The sequence below is a fragment of the Rhinolophus sinicus genome, chromosome 8 (genome assembly GCF_057876585.1).
Source record: "Rhinolophus sinicus isolate RSI-liver-muscle chromosome 8, RSI-T2T, whole genome shotgun sequence".
NCBI classification, from domain to species: Eukaryota; Metazoa; Chordata; class Mammalia; order Chiroptera; family Rhinolophidae; genus Rhinolophus; species Rhinolophus sinicus.
The window spans coordinates 41,742,068-41,764,354 of NC_142508.1; the positions used below are offsets into that span (position 1 = coordinate 41,742,068).

General features: G+C 40.9%; 1 protein-coding gene across 22 annotated transcripts in view; it reads right to left on the minus strand.

Moving 5' to 3' along the window:
- The window catches only part of ZNF45 (zinc finger protein 45), a 33,013-nt gene that overhangs the window by 7,460 nt on the left and 3,266 nt on the right, over positions 1–22,287 (minus strand). Inside the window, exons 2-10 of one of the 22 annotated variants that reach the window (XM_074314200.2) lie at positions 17,020–17,517; positions 16,414–16,518; positions 14,596–14,674; positions 6,940–7,125; positions 6,414–6,576; positions 6,252–6,324; positions 5,005–5,051; positions 2,801–2,927; positions 2,107–2,202 (exon numbers count right to left, since the gene is read on the minus strand). In XM_074314200.2, the coding sequence (XP_074170301.2) occupies positions 2,107–2,202; positions 2,801–2,927; positions 5,005–5,019 (238 nt within the window). In that variant the 5' untranslated portion in view covers positions 5,020–5,051; positions 6,252–6,324; positions 6,414–6,576; ... (2 more) ...; positions 16,414–16,518; positions 17,020–17,517. Of the gene's footprint in view, positions 1–2,106; positions 2,203–2,800; positions 2,928–5,004; positions 5,052–6,251; positions 6,325–6,413; positions 6,577–6,939; positions 17,518–22,287 lie in introns of those variants that run through there. The other 21 variants (XM_074314196.2, XM_074314199.2, XM_074314195.2 and 18 more) reach the window with 21 other exon arrangements.

Sequence of the window (22,287 nt, forward strand, 5' to 3'; positions counted from 1 at the left end):
GCCTTCAAGAGGACTAGAGCAAGAACTTGTAAGGAGGAAATAAACAGGGCAGAATATAGATTCTCCAAGTCAACACTGAACAGGAAGAGTTATGTTCTCCTTGGAACTCTTCTATCAATTAGTCAGACAGCTTGCTACTTACTTTACTTCAAATAATACCTTAGGAGTGGGACCGTTTACCACCCAGTATCAAATAGTAAATTCTTTATCCACTATATACCCCTGGCAGTTTCCATTCACCTTACCCTGCTTTGTTTTTACACAACACATATTACCACCTGACATACTATCTTCTTTTTTTGCTGTCTTCTCCCATTTGAATGCAGTATCACAGGACAGGCATTTTATATTGTTCACTGCTTTATCACCACTCCCAGAACAATGCCTGACAGTCAGTGTTTAGTAAATATACACTGAATAAATATACATTGTATGTAGATCCCAGTTTGACTTCTTTGTGAGAGTTTTAGCTGTGTTACAAAAGTAAAAGAGCTTTTCCAATTAAGTTACCCATAATAGGAAAGGGCTCGGAAAGAGCACTTTTGCTGGGAAGGTGAAAAGCTTCACCAGATACAGGGCTAAACTAAGTGGATGTTGCTGATGAGAAAATCATACTGATCAGAAATCATGTTAAGAATCACTTGGGAGGAAAAAAAAAGCATAAGGCATAAACGTGGCCATGGGGCTTATGGATTGATTACTTCTGGAATTTTTGTATTTCCTTTCCCTGTGCGTAAAAAGTTTTCCTTTTTCAAGTAGGAGTCAATATTTAGAGCCTCAGGAATAATGTCTGAAAGCAGACTATCAAATTGATGGATGTAGATACATTTTCCTATATGGATCACACCACTGTTTTTCAAGCTGAAGGCTGGGATTCAGTGAGTTTAAAATAAATTTAGTACCTTGTGACGAGCATTAACAATAGAAAAATATCAAAGGTGCTTTGTAACTAGTACAGGTATCTCTGTATAAAATGGTTATTAGAATCTTCATTCTAAAAAGTAGTTCTCACCAAGACAGTATGATTCACTACTAAGGCTGCAGGAAAGCCACAGGGGGGAATGATAATCAATTTTGTTATAAGTGCAAAGCTAAGCTTTCATTAGATGTGGTATACTGGATACATATCTACATATATCCAAAAGCACCTGATAAATAAAAATTAGACACTCCTTGGGGAGAAACAGCTGCTCTAGACTATGCCTTCATCATACATTTTTGATTACCACCCTAAAGGATCTCCACGACTAACGGAAAAAAGTCCATGTAACGATTATTAACTCAGTCATTCATTTAACAAATACTTATAGCGCATCTATCCTCTTCCATGTCTGTTCTATACACTGAGGACAGAGCAATAAAGAAAACAGACAGAATTGCTCCTTTCCTGAGGTTACATTCCAGTGGGAATATAGTTAAATAAAACTATATGTTAATATGTTAAGTGGTGATCAGTGCTTAGACACCAACTACGACAGGGTAAGGAAAAGGAGAGTGGAGGAAGAAGGTATTATGAACAGAGGGTCATAAGAGGCCTTTTTTCTTTTTCTTTCTTTTCACTTTATTTATTTTGACATTCAATATTGTTTTATATTAATTTCAGGTGTACAAGAGGCCTTTTTCATGGGATTACATTTGAGAAAAGACCTACGTGATATAATGGAGCGATCAAAGAGGATGACAGCGAAACGGCACGACCAGCAGAGAGAACCAGGAGGGTGCTGAGGCGGGAGCCCTGCTTGGCACAGCAAAGAGGCACAACTGGATGGAATGGACTGAAAAGGGGGACAGTGGCAGGTCGTGTTTACAGAGGGCTGGGGGAACAGGGCACAGCAGCCACATGGAATATCTTAAGCCACGTTATATACTTGGTATTTTACTCTGAATCAGGTAAGAAGCTACTAGAGGTTTTGAGCAGAGGACTCACAGGGTCTGACAAACATTTACAAGAATCGCTTGGAGTGGGGAATTCATTGTGAAACAGCAAAATAGGAGAGTGAGAGCGAGACAGACTCCTGCATAAACCACCGCCAAGGCACTGACTGAGTCCAGAGTCGTACAGAGCAGTGGAGGCGACAAACGGACCCAGAGGGGCACGGCTCTCACCTAAGGAACTGTGGCTCTGACTGGCTGGCTTTGTCATCCAAAGCTTTTCTTCTCTCTCTAACGGGGGGACTACATCTGGTGTGAAAGGCTGATGCCCTGTGGAAAGGTAAGGACAAGCATTTAATATATTACCGGCCAAAATTACTATACATTGTGGGTTCTCACTATATCATCTTTAGGACATCAAAATTAGTGTTTTCCAAACTATCAATTATGACCCATCAGAGGAAATACATTTTATGCAAAACCCCAGGAGATATAGATGTAAGTACGAACTACTAGAAACAAAATGTGTATTTTCATCACACCCTCTCCACCATTTTGCACACTATTCTTGGCAATAGGCTGCAGTTTTTGCTGCCAGGTGCAGTTACTGCCACAGTCTCTGATACTTTCTACTCTATATCATTAAAAAATGCTGGTACAATTCCCTAAATGGGTGTCATGACCCACTAATTGAAGACAATCACAATTTGGGAAAGATCAAAGATGTACAGCAGTCATGCTGTCAATTTACAATTCATTTACAAAACACATACTTCAGCAGGGGAGGAAGACAAGAAAAATGCCATCTCTGCGTCCCATGCTGCTTAGAATACTGGCAACCAGTTCAAGCGCTCTAAAGCCCTGCACATGCAAAGACACATAAACACCACAGGGGGCTGAAGTTCAGTCACAAAGCCCCTGTCCTCACCCACTGAGACCACGTTCCTGAAGTTCTCCAGCATCACGTCTCGGTACAGCTTCCTCTGGGCGGAGTCCAGCAGCCCCAGCTCCTCCTCCGTGAAGACCACAGCCACGTCCTTGAAGGTCAATGGTTCCTACAACACCAAACACACTCCACCTAAATCTTGCAACAAAGGTCCCCTGGGAGAGGGGCAGCACTGAGAAAAGTGGAAAGGATGTGTATGAAGTGGTTCCAGATTCTAAGAGACCAGAGTCTCTTCAATTGTTTTAAATTGTTTCCTTTCATAATAAATGTTGAAAAGACAACTTTTTACATAGATATTAGCACCCATCTAATTATTTTCTTTGGACCAAAGTTCCAAGAAGTGCAACTACAATGTCAAAGAATGTGCAACTTCAAAATTATGTACAATGGCAGATTTTCTTTTCAACTTTTTCCCTATTTTATCCTTCCCCCAAGAGAATATTAGCATTCCTGATTCCCCACACCATACACAACACTGAACATAACCAATGTTTTTAAATCCTGGGTAACCTGATTAGTAAAAAACAACTTACTGGGGTTATCTGTATACTTATAATTAATAAGCTTATCATATTTCATTTACTGGCCATCTTTACTTTTTCTTCAGTACCTTGTCAGTTAATGTTCTTTGCTCACACTCCAATTGGGATTTTATCATATGACTCTGTAAAACTTCTCATAGAGGTTTTAAGCTTTTGTTTTTTTAGCGTATGTATTATAAATGTCTTCACCCACATTTTGCTATTGGTCCTGTATAGCTTTGCATCCTTGGTACAGTTTCACATCCTTGGCACTGCCGACATTTTGGGCCAGGTAATTCTTTGTGGTGGGGGCTGTCTTGTGCACAGCAGGAGGTGTAGCACATCCCAAGCTTCTACACACTAGGTGCCAGTAGCATCCCTCAAGTTGTGACACCAAAAATGATTCCAGACATTGCCTGGAGGCAAAATCGCCCATGATTAAGAATCACTGGTATACAGTATTGTCTTAATTTTCATATGAAAACTGTGTTCATCACCGGACTGCTGTACATCCGGGTGCCGTAAATGAGCAACAGAGAAGGGGCTCCCAAAGAGTGACCAGGTAAGGCGTATACATGTGGTGTCTTCTACCCACTAGGATAACCAGGCCCCACACACAAAGGACTAAGTCCCTGATTGGAGAATTCTTTTTCCCTTGCCTCTCTCTTTCTCCAAGTAAAAATCCTACAGGGCTTTTTGGATCAGTTGGATCTTTGGTTTCCTGTGTGAACTTAAGCAGTTTTCTGAAATTCTACAATCCTGTTTCTTTGTAATTAAAAAATGCAGATGAGACCAAGTACTGCCTCCTAAGGTTGGTCTGAGACTAAGAAAATGATCTGGCAAGTCCTCTTGTACTACTGGACTTTTTAAATGAAGTACATTATTACTTTGATAAATTACTACATGAATAAAAAATATAAATCAGTAAGTAAAACATGCACGTGATATGACTTAGACATGGGTAAGAAACAATCTAGCTTTCTTATGTGAAAATATCTAATAATACTTTCTCCGTGTGAAGCATCAGTGGGACGGACACTTTTGTCCCAGGCCTTATTTGAATATTCTACATACAAAATAGCCGAGGTACCGCATGTCAAATGTACTTTTTCAATTTAGCATTCCTAAAACATTAAGAACAAAGAACGGCAAACTCTTCCAAATTCCCTTTGGAGAAAAATGGTTATGTTAGGGAAACTTACTACCATCTTCTTTAAAACAGTAAAAAAATCAAAACTATATAAATGTCCACGAATGGGGAAAAGTTATGAGAGACACAGTACATCAATTCAAGGGAAGATGATGTTGCCATTAAAAATTTAAGGTATATAATATTAATTATAATTTGAGAATTTTAACTATGCAATGATTACAAATATAGTTAGGAATGCATACAAGGAAAAGAATGTGGGAAAACAGTAGTAAAGTGGGAGATTTTTTTCCACTGGTGTTGACTTTTTCTATTTTAGTCATATTTCTGAAATTATAAAAGAACAAAAATTAAACTACGCAAAAATAAAAAGCAGGGACTATCTGGCACATAAGAGCTTCCCAAATGTGTACTGTTCTCTCTAATCCTTCCCAAGGAAAAAAAAAAACAGGATGCGTCTAATCATTGAGAAATGAGATGACAATTTAAAACCTAGAGAGGCAAGCCCAACTCACCTTGAACTTGGTCATTTTGTCCTGTTTCTTCTGGGGAAGGGCTCAGTCTTGGGAAGGCACAAGGGGAGAAGGAGAAAAAAGCCATCAGTCGGGCCAAGGATGTCAGTAACCCATACGGCTATTTTATGTGAAAAAGCAACCATGCCCCTTCCTCAGGGGGACCTGATGAGTACAGTGTGGGCTGAGCTCCAGACACCACTCACCCCTTCAGCCAAGAGACCCTGTGCAGTGAACGACCCGCCAAACTGCACATGGAGGCCCTGATACAAGTTCTCCTTGTGGCTCCCAGAGTATAATCCTGATTCTAGGGAGGGTAGAAACTGAGAGTCAAGTACCCAGGTTAAGACAGTAATATCTGGGGCCAAATGCCTAAGTTCATGGAACTGCTATTTACTAGTTGTAACATCTTGGGTAAATTATTAATATCTTGATGGCTTAATTCGTTCATCTGGAGGGATTAAGAATGGAGGGATTAACAATGCCTTCCTCATAGGATTGTTGTTAAGAATTAAGTGAATAAGCAGAAAGCTCAACGGTTACTTTCAGGGTAACTTCTCAGTAGCAGCAGAAAAGCAGGTAATATTCACTAACATAAAACCTGTCCTCATAAATGGTTCCTATCAATGGAGCCTGTATAAGTCATTGCTCTGCCGTATGAAAATCACCTTTAACCTCTGAAATACCTGTTAATTCTCCCTTGGTTTGTCATACTTAATTTGATGCCTTTGCAATAATATTTAAGATTGGATGGACTGTGGGTTTTCTTCAATGTAAAATACACATAAAATTGACCCTTTTAACCATTCTCAGGTATACAGTTCATTAAGTACGTTCATATTGTTACACAATCATCCATCTCCAGAACTTGTTCGCCATCCCAAACTGAAACGCTGTACCCATTAAACAATAACTCTCCATCCCCCCCCCATCCACTATTCTTTCTCTCTGAATTTGACTCTATGGGCGACTGTTTTTTCAAAGATATAAGACCTTGGTAACAGTAGGGTCTTAAAAAGACTCTATCATGGAGATGAAGAAAAATTAATAAAAACCTGTGACTCTGCAAGATTTATTTAACTGTAAGTTAGGTAATCAAGATGTCATTTAAATTAACAAGCTATCGTGATCACAGTAACACTAAAAACAACAAACGTGGTAATGTTTAACACTGAATAAGCACTAGGACGGGTTAGGTACCTTGCGAAGCGCTTGGCACGCATTGTTTCATTAAGGTACCGCCCACGTACCTGTGAAGACGCTACTGTTGGACTAGTTAGGTGACTCTGTTCCAATCACCTACACCTCTGTGCCTACCCTCAGCTATAACATGACAGAAAAACAGAATGTCAGTCATAGGATTGTTGTGAGGAATAAATGAGCTCATTTAAGCAACGCCTTTGGCAGAGTACCTGGCATTTTAGGAAGTTCTCAGTAAATGACGATGATGGTGACTGTTGTTCCCATTTAACAGATGAGGAAGCTGAGGCTTGGGGAGGTCAAGAGGCAGGGGCAGAACCTGAATCCAGCTCTCACGTCAAAACCAGTACTCTAGATCTTGTCTCTCTGTTGTTTCTAAAGATGAAAATAAGCAGATGGGGGTGTCTAAGGGCTCACAGAAAGAGAAATGAGAGCTTGAGAGCTAGAGATAAAAGACTTAGAAACAGGGAGAGGACTCTGAAGCCAAAGGATCTGCTTGAGGGAAAAGAGAACAGAGTTGTGAAGGGTGTAGGCTCTGGAATCAGACCACTAATATTTGAATACTGGCATCTCCAACTTGCTAGTACTTTGTGCTTCGATGTCTAATCTATATATTGGTGATGATGATGATGATAAACACCACCTCATAAAACTGCATACGAAGGTTAGTCAATCTAAGCGACTACACAGAAACATTTGGAACAGTGTCTGGCAGCCTAAACATTCAGTAGAAGTTACCCGTATGGCTGCTTTGCGTGAAACAGTCAAGGAACCACTTCCTGGGGGTGCTGCAGCCGCACACAGCCTGACAAGCAGAGTGTGGGCTGGGCTCCAGACACCACTCTCCCCGTCAGCCAGGAGCCGCCCAACCGCACATGGAGGCCCTGAAGTTCTCCTTGTAGTTCCCAGGGTTTGATTCCGATTCTGGGGAGGGTGGAAATTGAGAGTAAAATGCCCAGGTTAAGAGATTATCATGAGTTAATTACATTTTATTTATTTATGAGTTAACTATTATTAGTCATCCAACTTAAGATAGCAGAACGCTAGTATGGAAAAGGGCAACCTAAAACTTTCCCATCTTCGAAGAAATACCCTTTGGGAATCTGTAACTCACTGTGTTCTGCCTCTGTATTTATCCAGTGATTTCTGCTCAGTAAGAGTGTTCTGCAGGACAATCTTCCCCCCATCACCTCCGGGGGAAAGGGGATAATTAGCATATCAACTGTCTGCCTGGGGATTCATGCTTATTTAGCTTTATATCCCAAGCACCTCAAACAGTGCCTGTAACATAGCAATTGCTCCAGCAGACACTCAGCCGTCACTGTCAGTGTCCTGATGAATGAACCCGCCATCAGGCGGAGGCACATGAGAGACTAGATTAAGTGGTCCAAGGTCTCTGAGTTGTGAAATTCTGAGGCTGATGCCAGTGGAAAGGATTTGGAGAGTGGGGTTTTGTTTCCAAGTTTTGCCTCTAGGTTTTTCATTGTATTTGCAAGGTCCTTGGGCAAGATCAAAGTCCTCTTTGAAGGGAAAAGAGCCTTCCAAAAGGACTTATAAAAATATTAATCGAAGGAAGGTACTTTCTGTTCTTCCAAGTTGCTGCCTACGTGGAATCCTGTTGCAAAATCCACAGAATGTGCCCTTCAAAATAATCAGAACAACTGTCATCGCCTGCACAATTAGCATTAGACAGGCTAACTTATTCTTCATTAAATAAATGAGTTTATTAATTCAATGAACACTTATGGAAACCTTATTAAAAGAAATCCAATTACCCAGTCTCAACTTAGTCTAGTGATTAGGAAACTGGCACATTAGAAGTCTGACAATTAAGTTCACAAACTTGTTGCAAGGATATTGCTAACCCTTTTGGTATCAGAGGGATTATTCATTATGAATTTGTACCAGCTGGACAAACAGTTAACCAAGTTTACTATTTGAAAGTGCTGAAAAGGCTGCGTAAAAAAAGTTAGACGACCTGAACTTTTCGCCAACAATTCATGGCTCTTGCATCACAACAACGCACCAGCTCACACGGCACTGTCTGTGAGGGAGTTTTTAGCCAGTGAACAAATAACTGTATTGGAACACCCTCCCTACTCACCTGATCTGGCCCCTAATGACTTCTTTCTTTACCTGAAGACAAAGGAAGACATTGTGATGACATTCAGGACATCAAGCGTAATACGACAGCTCTGGTGGCTATTCCAGAAAAAGAGTTCCAAAATTGCTTTGAAGGGTGGACTAGACATTGGCCATCAGTTCATAGCTTCCTAAGGGAAGTACTTCGAAGGTGACCGTAGTGATATTCAGCAGTGAGGTATGCAGCACTTTTTCTAGGATGGGTTCGCGAACGTAATTGTCTGACCTCATATGCTACACATGCTAAGTAGCAGAGTAGTGAGCAGGGTCCTCTGGAGGAGATCCCGGGCTCAAGACTCACACTTGATTGCAAGGAGTTCTACAAACATGGGGTTTGACTTAAGCCCTGGAGGATTGCTGACTTCTATGAGCCAAAGAGAAGCAGAACCATCGAAAAACTGCAAGAGAAGGAACGTTACAACGTGAGGACAAGCAAGAAGCAGAAAAAGATGCGCAGAAAGGCAGGATTCAAACTACGATGCTGTGAGAGTCTGTTTCATCCACAGGTCAGCAGGAAAGCAGCAAAGGACTTGAGGAAGGGAGGGTAAGAAGATTCCTTCTGTGTTGGAAACAGATTACTCTCCCAGCAGACAGGAGGAGATTTGAGGGGGAAATGTGGTTAGGAGAGCCAGTCCAAGAATCACTTCCTTCTGTGTGTCCTCTTTAAAAAAGTGTCTCTTCATGTTCTCTGCCCACTTTTTAATTGGGTTGTTTGTTTTTTTGGTTTTGAGTTGAATGAGTTTTTATAAATTTTGGATATTAACCCCTTATCAGATGTATCACTGATAAATATGTTCTCCCATTCAGTAGGATGCCTTTTTGTTTTATTGATGGTTTCCTTTGCTGTGAAAAAACTTCTTAGTTTGATGTAATCCCATGTTTATTTTTTCTCTTACGTTCTCCTGCCCGAGGGAGAATATTGCTAAGTGTAATGTCTGCAAATTTACTTACTGTATTTTCTTCTAGGAGTTTTATGGTTTCAGATCTTACATTTAAGTCTTTAATCCATTTTGAATTTATTCTTGTATATGGCGTAAGGAGGTGGTCCAGCTTCATATTTTTTGCATGTGTCTGTCCAGAGTTACCAGCACCATTTGTTGAATATCGGTAGATGACTGGATTAAGAAATTGTGGTACATTTATACAATGGAGTATTACTCGGCCATAAAGAAGAATGAAATCTTACCATTTGCAACGATATGGATGGACCTAGAGAACATTATGTTAAGTGAAATAAGTCAGACGGAGAAAGACAAATACCATATGATCTCACGTATATGTGGAATCTACAGAATAGAATAAATGAACAAACTAATCAGAAATAGTCTCAGAGATATAGAGAAAAACTGAGATTGCTTGATGGGAGGGGGGCGGAGATGAGGGGAAGGTGAGGGGATTAGAAAGCACAAATTGGTAAACACAAGATTGCCACGGGGATACAAAAGACAGTTTGGGGACCATAATCAATGTTGTAAAGATTTTGTAGGGTGTCAGATGGGCACCTGTCTTATTAGGGAAGCCACTTAAAGGACAGTGTAGATGCCTGACCACTGTGCTGTACACCTGAGGCAGAAGCTGAATAACAATGTCAAGTATAATTTAATATATATATGGTCACAGGATTGGAGTACAGCACGGGGAATAGAGTCAATGGAACTATAAGAGCTATATACGATGTCAGAGGGGTAGTAGATTGGGGAGGGGGGTTATAACTTTGTAAAGGGTGTAAAATGTCTAGCACACTGTTTTGGACACCTGAAACTAATTTAAAAAGGCAGGGCGGGGGGGAATAATCACTTCCTTCTCTATTCAAATGTCACCTCCTCAGACAGGTTCTCTTGGGCCACCTTATAGAGAATTTTGATCTCCTAATCACATGCCACACTTCCTATCCCCTATCCTTGCTAATTCTTTTCTCTTTCGCACACACCACTCTCTGACACCACTAGCTATTTTACTTATTTATATTCATCACATCCGTCCCACAGGGAGTTTTGTTTCCTGTTCTGGATCCCCAACTCCTAATATGCTGCTACAAGCACTTGGTAAGAACTCAACAAAGATTTCATAATGATTGCTGTAGTGAATGGCTGACAGATCCATCATACAGATCAGGCCTCATTATTTATTACCTGAATCACTCATTCATCATGTAATTATCGAGAGCCTACTCTGTGCCAGCCAACAATCCTAGGTGTGACAAATGCAGTGAACAAAGCAGGCAAAGACCTTGATCTCATGGAGCTGATATAATGGAACACAAGGGTAACAAACCAATTTAACATAGTGAGAGATGCTTTGAAGAACAATAGGCAGGGTAAAGGAATACGAAGAGATGGAAAGGGGCTGTTACAGAAGAAGTGTGTCACGAAAGGCTGCTCTTCCATTTCAGCAGAACCCTGAACCAAGGGCAAAAGGGCCAAGTCAGTATCTAATATCTCAAGGACATGTAATTTAGCCAGAGGGAAACAGAAAATATTTCTTGTTAAAAAGCCTGTTCTCTCAGGGCCAGCCCGGTGGCTCAGGCGGTTAGAGCTCCATGCTTCTAACTCCAAAGGCTGCCAGTCCGATTCCCACATGGGCCAGTGGGCTCTCAACCACAAGGTTGCCAGTTCGATTCCTCGACTCCCGCAAGGGATGGTGGGCTCTGCCCCCTGCAACTAGAAAACGGCAACTGGACCTGGAGCTGAGCTGTGCCCTCCACAACTAAGACTGAAAGGACAACAACTTGACTTGGAAAAAAGGCCTGAAGTGCACACTGTTCCCCAATAAAGTCCTGTTCCCCTTCCCCAATAAAATCTTTAAAAAAAGAAAAAAAAGCCTGTTCTCTCTACCAGTGCTTCTCCAATTGTCACGTTCCATGAATCGCTTGGGGACCCCATGAAGATTCAGCTGCCTATGTCTCACCCCAGAGATTCTAAATCAGAAGATCCAGGTGGGGACTCAGAGTCTATAGTCTAACAACACCCCTGGTGATGCTGATGGTGTTGGTGCCTGGAGGGCAGTTTGAGTGGCATCAGTTACATACAGCCCTCCAGATATTTTCAGACAGACTAAGGACTTGAACTGTTCACCTCCAACTACTAACCCCAACAGACTGCCCTAGTGCTCAAGGGCAAACAAAGTAAAGAAGGTAAACACAAATCTCAAGTTTCTCTTTCTCTCTGATCCTAACAAACAGAATTACCATCAAGGTTTGTTAGGATCAGAAAGAGTACCAAGATCAACTCTAAGTACCTAATTTTACCCTCAAGGAAACCCGGGCCGTCCATAAAAGACTCCCAATACTTGTGGTAGCTGACATTTATAGCAGCTGACTTACCACCTCCCGCGGCATCGTTTACGTGACTGCTTCACATGTAGCATGCCATTTGATCTTCATCACGATTCTAGAGATTGAGGCAATAATTAGCCCCATTTTACAGATAAGGACACTGAGAAACAGAGAAGCTAAGTTAACTTGGCTCGTGATTAATCAGTGGCCAATAGAAGAGTCAAGAATTTCACCCAGAGCCTTTTTTACTACATTAGACTCATAGGGGAGCTTTAAAAAAAAACAACAATGCTCAGACCATATCCACAAGTAATTAAATCTGAATCTGTGGAGGTGCGTGGCGGATATCTGCATTTTTGCACCCCTCCCACCGCCCTAGGCCATGAACCCCGGCAATCTGACACCAGCACCCATGCCCTTGACCATACAGTAAACTCATGTGCATCTGTATTGTAAGTCCTGAAATTCCAGGTGCTGCCTTAACACGTTTGACCTCACACGGCCCCCAAACCCTGGCCATGAGTTCCTCTGCTCTCTCCACATATGGCCCTGACCCTGGGGGAAAGGCTCCCCACCCAGCTAGTTCCCCTGTATATTAACCATGTTTTAAGATTCTGTATTGGCTACTTGACAGCTGTTATTCCCGACCTCTCCATATGTCTGCTGAATCACAGGGCCAGACTATTGACCAACGTTATGTACCACTTCCCTGCAAGCAAGCTTTCGAGGGCACGTGAGTCACATTATTAGGTAGGTGCAAAAGTAACTGTGGTTTTTGCAATTATTTTTAACCTTTTAAACTGCAATTACTTTTGCACCAACCTAATATAATTCCCCCAATCACCGACCCTGACCTGCCTGTTTTTACTTAGTATCCAACATGGGATGTCTCTACCTAGTTCCTTCCTGCCAGTATAGCACTAAAGGAATAGTTCCAGTTCCACCTCCCACCCCCTACCCCCGCTTCCTGATTCCCGTGTGTGACAGGCTTCATGTGGCCTTGTGTGGCATGCTATGCCTCTCATATCTGGGGGAGCTGTATTAAAAATCTTTCTCAGTGGCATCAATCGCTCCATGTTGTCACTCAGTCACCTTTATAACTTAAGACATGACATGATTCACCCTATCAGGTGGACCAGCTGCACCCACCCCCACCAGGTCCTCAATCTAATAGGTTTCACCTCCCTGCCAGACTGTGACATTATTCAAACAAGACAATCACATCCTCCATGGGAACCAAGGGTCACCCTACCCTGTTGTCACTACAAAGCCCGCCTACTATAGCCCCTGCTGGGTCATTCTAATCCCAAGCGCACGCCCTGTATGGCCTTGCATGATGTGTAAGTGTCCTGCTCCCACAAGCTCTGAGTATGTGACTAATAAACTGCTGCCAGTCTCATCTGTCCAGTGTGGAGTCATGTATTCAGCCATCTCCCTATTTAGGAAAGGAATTCCTCCTCCCCAAACAGGGTGAACAGGAGGGGAGCAGAGCAAAATCAGAATTAGAGAAAGCTAATAAAGCCCATACTTATTCAAATAGTAAAAGGCCTGAGTCTGTTTATTTTTCACCATGTTCCCCAGGTGATTCTGATATGACCAAAGTTTGAGAACCACTACATTATTCTATTCCGCCTCTTAGGGAGTTATCTGAACGTCCAAGGACATCTAGGAAGCCAAGGGCAGGGCTATACCTGGCTCAAGCCTCCTGGTTACCAACTCTCTATTGTAAGATGCCCGCAGAGGTCTAAGAGGCAAGAGTGACTTGTAAATGCCAGACCAGTGCTGTCCAACAGAAATGTAATGCAAGCTACATACATACTTGAAGTGTTTCGAGGAGACACATTAAAACAATGTGAAAAGAAGCAAGTGAGCTTAATTTTAACAATATATTTTATTTAACCCAATATAGCTAAAATATTACCACTTTTAACTTGTAATCAAGATAAAACTTGAGATATTTTATATTCTCTTTTCATACCAAGTCTTAGAAATCCATTGTGTCTTAATTAGCACTCGCCACATTTCAAGTTCTCAACAGTCACATGTGGCTAATGGTTACTATATTAGAGCAGATTCAGACCTTTTTAAAGCAGCAGAGACCATATACTCAGCCTCCCGGGACTCTCTAGGTTCAAAAGACAGCAAATTAGTTTTAGGTTTAAACAACGGTAGAAACTATTCATTTTTGTTCCATTGTAATACAGAGTTGAAGTACCAAAAGCAGAAGGCAGTTATTGAAAAGTTATTGCCCTTTCAATAACTCACTGCATTTTTCATGTTGTATACTCACCTGTAATAGATAAAGGACAACTCTAGTCTGTAATATACAGGATTTACGATGTGCCAGGCACTATTTCAAGCTCTTTACGTATCATCTCTCTTTTCACCTTCTCAAAAAACTTCAGGACGTAGGTACTGATGTTTTCCCTATTTGCCAGGTGAGAAAATGGAGGCACAGAGAACTTAAGGAATTTGCCCAAGGTTACCCAGTCACAGAGTGCTGGAGCTAGGTTTCAAACCTAGCTGCTGAGGTTTGATCCTGGTTCTGTCACTTGCTGACTGTGCCACCAGGTCATTTATTCAACTGTCTGTGCCTGTTTCTTCATTTTTCAAAATGAGACTAAAAAAAGCATTGTTATGAAAAATGAGTCAGTACATATAAAGCACTGGAAATTCTGAGTCTAAGAGGTACACCACATATGTGGACCATTCTCATTCCCATTATGAGCCCCATGCAAAAAACAAAAACATTGAACATTAACACGGATTTGTTTCTAAGGAAATTTGTTGTAGATCGTGACACTATTAATGCATAACTGCACAGCAACTTTTGAATACTCTGAAAAGGGTGATGGATTCTACAGCCCACCGAAAGTAAAATAAAAGACAAGGAATATGGATATGGATTATCTTTCTTTTCTGTTCTCTAGTCCCAGGCTGTAGCACCTTTTGGACAGCTACGTGAATCACTTACTCACTGAGTCACTCTTCTCTGCTGACCTCGTGCTGGGCACTCTGAGAATATGACGAGGTCCATGAAACAAAGGTCCCTGTAGCCTAATGGAAGAGAGAGAAGAAACTGAGAGGTACATGCCAGGGGCAAGCGCAACTCCACAGGAGAAAATTATTCATCCTCCTTCACTAACTGCAAAGCTTTCTAACTTTTTCATGTAAGTAATATTCTCCTGGTTGCCAACAGAGAAAAACTTAGAGTTGCTGTTAATATCTGTTAAGGGTTGAACGCCCCTCAAACTCATACGTTGAAGCCCTAAACTCCAGTACCTCAGATGTAATTATACTTGGAGATAGCACATTTTTAAAGAGGTGACTGAGTTAAAATGAGACCATCAGGGTGGGTCCTAAACCAATCTGACTGGTGTCCCTGTAAAAGGGAATCTGGACACACACAGGGACAGCAGGGGCATGTAAGCACAAGAAGGAAAGACCATGTGAGAGCACAGTCGGAAGGCAGCCATGTGTAAACCAAAATGAGAGGACTCAGAAGAAACCAAACCTGCCCACACCTTGACCTTGAACTTCTAGTTCCAGAACTGTTGAAAAATAAATTTCTGTTGTTTAAGCCACTCAGTCTTTGATATTTTATTACAGCAGCTCTAGCAAACTAATACAACCTTCCCCCCCAGCCCCCCGTTGGTCTTTATATATAAACAAGTTATGATAATTAATTTTTCAAGTCTTACTGACTCAACATTGGGGTTTGCTTTAAAATACTCAATGGGAAAAATATGTGCATGGGGAGAAGAAAAAGCAACAGATTATTAACAAGGATTGAAACAGGATGATTGTTACATAGCAGTTCATTATACCATACTTTGGGTATGTTTGGAAATTTCCATAGTAAAGAGTTAAGGGGGTAACTATGAATAGATAACAATTCAAAAAACGTAAATACACACTTTAAAACTGCTGAATAGAAACGCATTAAAATATTAATAACTGTCTATATCCCAGTGTTCTGGGTAATTCTTAATGTTTTCCTTTGTAGATTCCTGTATTTTCTGAATTTACTACAATGAGTGTGCATTTCTTCTATAATCAGAATATGGACTATAAATGTTGTATGGAATAAAAAAAAGGTTTTCAAAATTTCATAACGAAGTCCAAATTCACTAACCACTTTGAAAATCTTCTACAATAAATTCCTACCTATCTCCACAATTTGATTCCAAATCAAAACTGACTCCTCTGTAGCCAGTTTCCTATGGTTGACTATTTCTGTAGATTGTTTTTTGCATTTTGGTTCCTAATTCCAATTGTGGGATTTTAGACTGTGGGACTAAGGATACCCAAAGATATGAGAAACACTAGCTCTAGAGGCAAATCCCACTGCTCTTACCAGCAGTATGCCCGCCCTGTCTCCATTTCCTCATCTGTAAAATAGAGGTAGTAACAGTATCCACTTCATAGGGCCTTGTAAAGGTTAAATATATTATTTTTTATTAAGCCTTTACAATGATACTTAGCACTCATTAACTGCTTAGTGTTTAACTGCTATATCACTCATGCCCTGTACACGTTCTACATATTTTCACAACTAGTTAACACTAACTGAACACCTTTGTAGCAGAAACATTTACTAATGAATAAAATACCTTATGTGGCTCAGAACACAAAAGGAAGAGAAATGCTAAGTACTGTTGCAGTGGGTTTCTGTGGAGAGGAGCCCTGGGCTCGCTCCCCTCCTACCTACAGCCCCCTTTCAAAAGTCAGGGCAGGGAAAGGAAAGGAGGCTGGGAGATACTACGATTCTGTCTGGTCCTAACCACAGAGAATACCTGTGACGCATTCTTTCTTAAAAACGGTCAGTAGTAGTCCTGGCACAGCCTCCTTTTCTGCAGGGATCAAAACGACGAGAGAATGACAAGTGACACTTCGAGGAGCTTCCAGAGAAAAGGAGACTTTTGTGATCATATTAACCTTTAACACCTTGCCACACACCTGAAGTGTTGTAAACATTTCGCTTGTACTATACCATTAATTCTTAAAACAAATATATAAGGCAAGTTCTTGTACTATCCCTTTACAGAAAAGGAAACTGAGGCACAGAGATAATTAAAGTTCTCAGCCAACATTATATGGTTAGAAAGTGACCGAGCATGTGGAAGGGGCAGGGGCAGGTGGGTTGACAAGCAGAGAGCCCGGGAGACCTGCAAACCCTGCCCGATCCCAATCCTCCTGCAACGGGGACTCGCGAAACGCCCCTAATGCTGAGGCTCCGGTCAGGGTAAGGCAAGCGGCCGCCCCCGCCCCTCAATCCCGCCCTCTGCCGCTGGCCGCAGCTTTTCTTCTCTGAGACCCACCGCCAGCTTGGCGGACCTCACGACCCGGTCAGAAAAGTTGAAAGAAGCCGCGAGGTCCCAATGGTCACACACCTCACTCACCTCCCAGAGAGAAAAGAAGGCCGCGAGCTCAACCTCCTGCAGCGGAAGTGTCTCTGACTTCGGGGGGCTCATGGACTACATTTCCCAGCATCCCCGAGAGGAACAAGAGTCGCTGCCCCGCCTGCCTGGGGTAAAAGTACCGGCTCAAACACCGACGACCTGAACCGAATTTCCCAGAATTCACGAAAGGTGCAGGATTCCTATCCTCGCCCTCCGGTAGCCGAAATGCCTCCATACATGCAGAATTATACATCCTTATTTCCCCGGCAGAGCAAGTAAGATACCCGCACTTTCCTGGAGCGGAAGAGCTACAATCACAGCAAGCGTCTGGACTACGTGTCCCAGAATCCTCTGTAGGGCTGAGCTTCCCGCCCGCGTGCAATTTTCCTTTTAGAGTAGCAGGTGGAATCCAAATAAACTAGCGGGTGCTTGTGGAACTCCGTTTGCGTTTTTCGTTTTTCTCACTGTTCTCTTTTACACGTGACAGAAGTTGGAAATCTGAAAAATAAATGGAAAATAATTACAAAGGAGTGCCATGTTTGAACTAAAAATAGAGACCAGAAGAGAAAGGGGCGGGCTGAGCTGCTCTGAATAAGCCTTTATTACATGGGCCTTTATTCACCTGTGACCAAGAACTCATAAAAAGGAGATGTAACCATCAAGCAGGATATGAAACAGAGCAGCAAAACTCTCCGCTTTTCCTTCGCTTTAGTTTTCTTGCATTCGCAGGGAACTGGAGAAAATACAGTATAGAATAGGGTCCACCCTATATAATATCTTGATACAAATTCTTTGAGTTCAAATTAAAGAATCACATAACTATTGCTCTTTTTATTGCAATATAATTGACAGAGAAGGTTTGTATATTGAAGATGTACAACGCGTTGATTTGAAACATTGATATATTCCAATATAATTACCACCTTAGTGTTAGCTAAAACTTCTATCACTTCACATAATTTTCATTACTTTTTTGTGTTGAGAACAGTTAAGATCTAGTGTCCTGGCAACTTTGAAGTTTTAATACAGAATTGTTGACTATAATCACTAAGCAGTGGATTAGCCCCCCAAGAATTATGTACTAGTTCCAAATTTGTACTCTTAAGACAACATATCCCCCATTCCCCTAACCCCCAGCCTCTGGTAACCATCATTCTACTATTTTTTAGACTTCATCAATTATAGAGTCTACATAAAAGTGATATTATGTGACGGGCCAGCTGTCACGAGTCGATGGGTTCCCGAATGGGGGAGTGGGAATGAATAAAAGACACTCTCACATATGATGGCGATCGCGGAACTTCAGTGATCCTGAAGACACTAAGTTTATTTTACTGCTCCCATATAAGCAGTTTGAGCACGTGCAAGTATGTATTAACATAACAAATGTAAATTCTTTAGCTTTCACATAGAGGATACAAAATTCACCGAAACTCACAAGTAATTATCTTATCAATTGCCCTGATAGGCATCAGCCTTCTGTGTCTGGGAACTGGCCGCTCCCACCAAATTCCTCAGCAGCTTACAAGCTCAAGCTCCCCTCAGGTGCAGGAAGAGACAATTGCCTCAGGGGGAGGAAACAGGTAGCATAAACCGAGCCATTCTGCAAAGCTCAGAGTTTCCTGTAACCATGGCTCCCCACAATATTATACAGTATGTCTTTCTCTGTTGGGCTTAGCTCACTTTGCATAATGCCTTCAAGGTCCATCTATGTTGTTGCAAACGGCAGCATTTCCTTCCTTCTCATGGCTGAATAATATTCCATTGTATATGTGCCACAAATTTTTTTATCAGAGTGGTGAGCGTGGGCAATCTTGTTTTGTTCCTCATCTTAGAGGAAAAGCTTTCAACCTTTCACCATTGAGTATAATGTTAACTGTGGGTTTGATGTATATGGCATTTATTATATTAAAGTATGGTCCATCTATACCTTATTTGTTGAGAGTTTTAATCATGAAAGGATGTATTTTATCAAATGCTTTTCGATTATCTATTGAGATGATCATATGATTTATCTGTCATTTTATTAATGTGGTATATCACATTTACTAATTTGTGTATGCAGAACCATCCTTGCATTGCAGGGATACATTCCACTTCGTCACAATGTGTGATCCTTCTAATGTGCTGTTTAATTCAGTCTGCTGATATTTTTTTGAGATTTTTTGCATCTACATTCATCAGGAATATTGGTCTGTAGTTTTCTTGTAATGTTCTTGCCTGGCTTTGGTATCAGGGTAATTGCTGGCTTCACAAAATAAGTCTGTGAGTGATCCTTCCTCTTCACTTTTTGGAAGAGCTGGGATGATTGGTGGTAATTCTTCAAATGTTCGGTAGAATTCACTAGAGAAACCAGGTGGTCCTGACATTTCCTGTGTTGGGAGGATTTTTATTCCTAATTCAATCTCCTCACTCATTATTAGTTTGTTCAGATTTTCTATTTCTTTCTGATTCAGTGTTGGTAGGTTTATGTTTCTAGGAATTTATCTTTTTCTTCTAGGTTATCCAATTTGTTTACATATAAACGTTCATACTAGTTCCTTATGATTCTATGTACTTCTGTGATATTAACAGTATTGCCTCATTTCTATTTATTTTGAGTCTTTTTGGTTTTTTGGTGTGTGTGTGTGTCCCTTTTCTTTCAGTCTAGCTAAAAATTGATCAATTTTGTTTACCTTTTCAAGAAAATAGCTCTTAGTTTCATTGATCTTTTCTATTGATTTTCTGGTTTCTATTTCTGCCCTGATATTTGTTTCTTCCTTCCTTTTGCTAGCTTTGGATTTAGTTTGTACTTCTTTCTCTGGTTCCTTCTAGTGTAAAGTTAAGGTGTTAATCTGAGATTTTATTTTCTTAATATAGGCATTTATTATTATAAACTTCCCTCTTAGAACTGCTTTTGCAGCATCCCACAGGTTTTGGTATGTTTTGTTTCCATTTCATTTTTTTTCAAGACATTTTTTTATTTCCCTTTTGATTTCTTCTTTGATCCACTGGTTGTCCAATAGTTTGTTGTTTAATCTCCACATTTTTGTAGATTTTTCCAGCTTCTCCCTGTTATTGATTTCTAGTTTCATATTATTAAGGCCAGAAGAGATATTTGATATAATTTCACTCTTCTTAAATTTGCTAAGACTTGTTTTGTGGCCTATCATATGATCTATCTTTGATAATGTTCGTGTGCCCTTAAGAAAAAAGCATATTCGTGTGCCCTTAAGAAAAAAGCAAACATGTATAGAACATTCCACTCAACACTGTTGAGTGGAATGTTCTATACATGTTTGTTAGGTCCATTTAATCTAAAGTATGGTTTAAGTCCAACATTTTCATGTTGATTTTCTGTCTGGATGATCTATCCATTCTTGAAACTGGGGTACTGAAGTTCCCTATTATTGTAACATTGTCCATTTCTTCCGAGATTTGTTAGCATTTGCTTAGTATATTTAGGTGCTCTGATGTTGGGTGTGGATATATTTGTGATTGTTATACCATCTTGATGAATTGACACCTTTTACATTATATAATGACCTTTTACATTATATAATAACAAGAGTTAACCATTTTGGCTTAAAGTCTATTTTGTCTTATATAATTATTGCTACCCCTGCTCTCTTTTGGTTTCCACTTGCAAGGAATCTTTTTCCATCCTTCACTTTGATCTTATGTGTGTCCTTAAAGCTGAAGTTAGTCTCTTCTAGGCAGCATGTTGTTTGCTCTTTTTTCATCCATCTAGCCTCTCCATGCCTTCTGATTGGAGAATTCAATCCATTTATATTTAAATTATTGATAGTAAGGACTTACTAGTGTTGTCTTATTAATTTTACCTGGCTATTCTGTCCTTTAACCTTTATTCTATAGTTAAGTGGTTAACAAACGACCAAATTTGGAATCTGACTACATTTACCTTAGCCAGTGTGTTATGTATTTTCAATTTATATTTATTAGCATTGTTTCAATTCAGCTTGAAGAACTCCTCTCAGCATTTTGTAAGGCAGGTCTAGTGGTGATGAAGTCCCTCAGTTCTTGTTAGTTTGAGAAAGTCTTTATTTCCTCTTCATTTCTGAAAGCTAACATTGCCAGATAGGGCATTCTTGGTTGGCAGTTTTTTTTCTTTTAGCCTATCACAAAGGTAAAGTGTCTCTTTATTTTATCACATCATATCAAGGATGCACAATCAACATGACTTATCACTGTTGATGCTGACCTTGATCATCTGGATGAGATAGGGTCCTGATCATGCTTCATTCCAGATGCTCATGAAAGAGGACCTCCAGAACTGCTTCAGAAATTGACGAGAACAATGGGAGAAGTGTGTTCGAAGCAAGGGAGAGTATTTTGAGAGGGATTAATGGCAATGTGTCTTTTACTGTAATAGTTTTTTTTAAAAGATTTTATTGGGGAAGGGGAACAGGACTTTATTGGGGAACACTGTGTACTTCCAGGCCTTTTTTTTTTCCCCAAGTCAAGTTGTTGTCCTTTCAATCTTAGTTGTGGAGGGTGCTGTTCAGCTTCAAGTTGTTGTTCTTTCAGTCTTAGTTGTGGAGGGCACAGCTCAGCTCCAGGTCCAGTTGCCGTTGCTAGTTGCAGGGGGGCACAGCCCACCATTCCTTGCGGGAGTCGAACCGGCAACCTTGTGATTGAGAGGATGTGCTCCAACCAACTGAGCCATCTGAGAGCTCAGCGGCAGCTCAGCTCAAGGTGCCATGTTCAATTTTAGTTGCAGGGGGCACTGCCCACCATCCCTTGCGGGAGTCAAGGAATTGAACTGACAACCTTGTGGTTGAGAGCCCGTGCTCCAACCAACTGAGCCATCTGGGAGGCAGCTCAGCTCAAGGTGCCGTGTTCAACCTTAGTTGCAGGGGGCAGAGCCCACCATCCCTTGCGGGACTTGAGGAGTTGAACTGGCAACCTTGTGGTTGAGAGCCCACTGGCCCATGTAGGAATCGAACCGGCAGCCTTCAGAGTTAGGAGCATGGAGCTCTAACCGCCTGAGCCACCAGGCCGACCCCATGTAATAATTATTTTAATTTAAACATTCACCATATTGTTTGATCACACCTCATAGATCTAAGTTTCTGACCTATATCATTTTGTATCTCTATGAAGAACTTCTTTTAACATTTCTTGCAAGGCAGAATTACTGGCAACAAATTCCCTCAGTCTTTACTTCTTTAAGAAAGTCTTTATTTCTTCTTCACTTCTGAAGGATAATTTCACTGGATATAGGATTCTGTTAGTGGGTGTTTCCTTCAACACTTCAAATATTTCTCT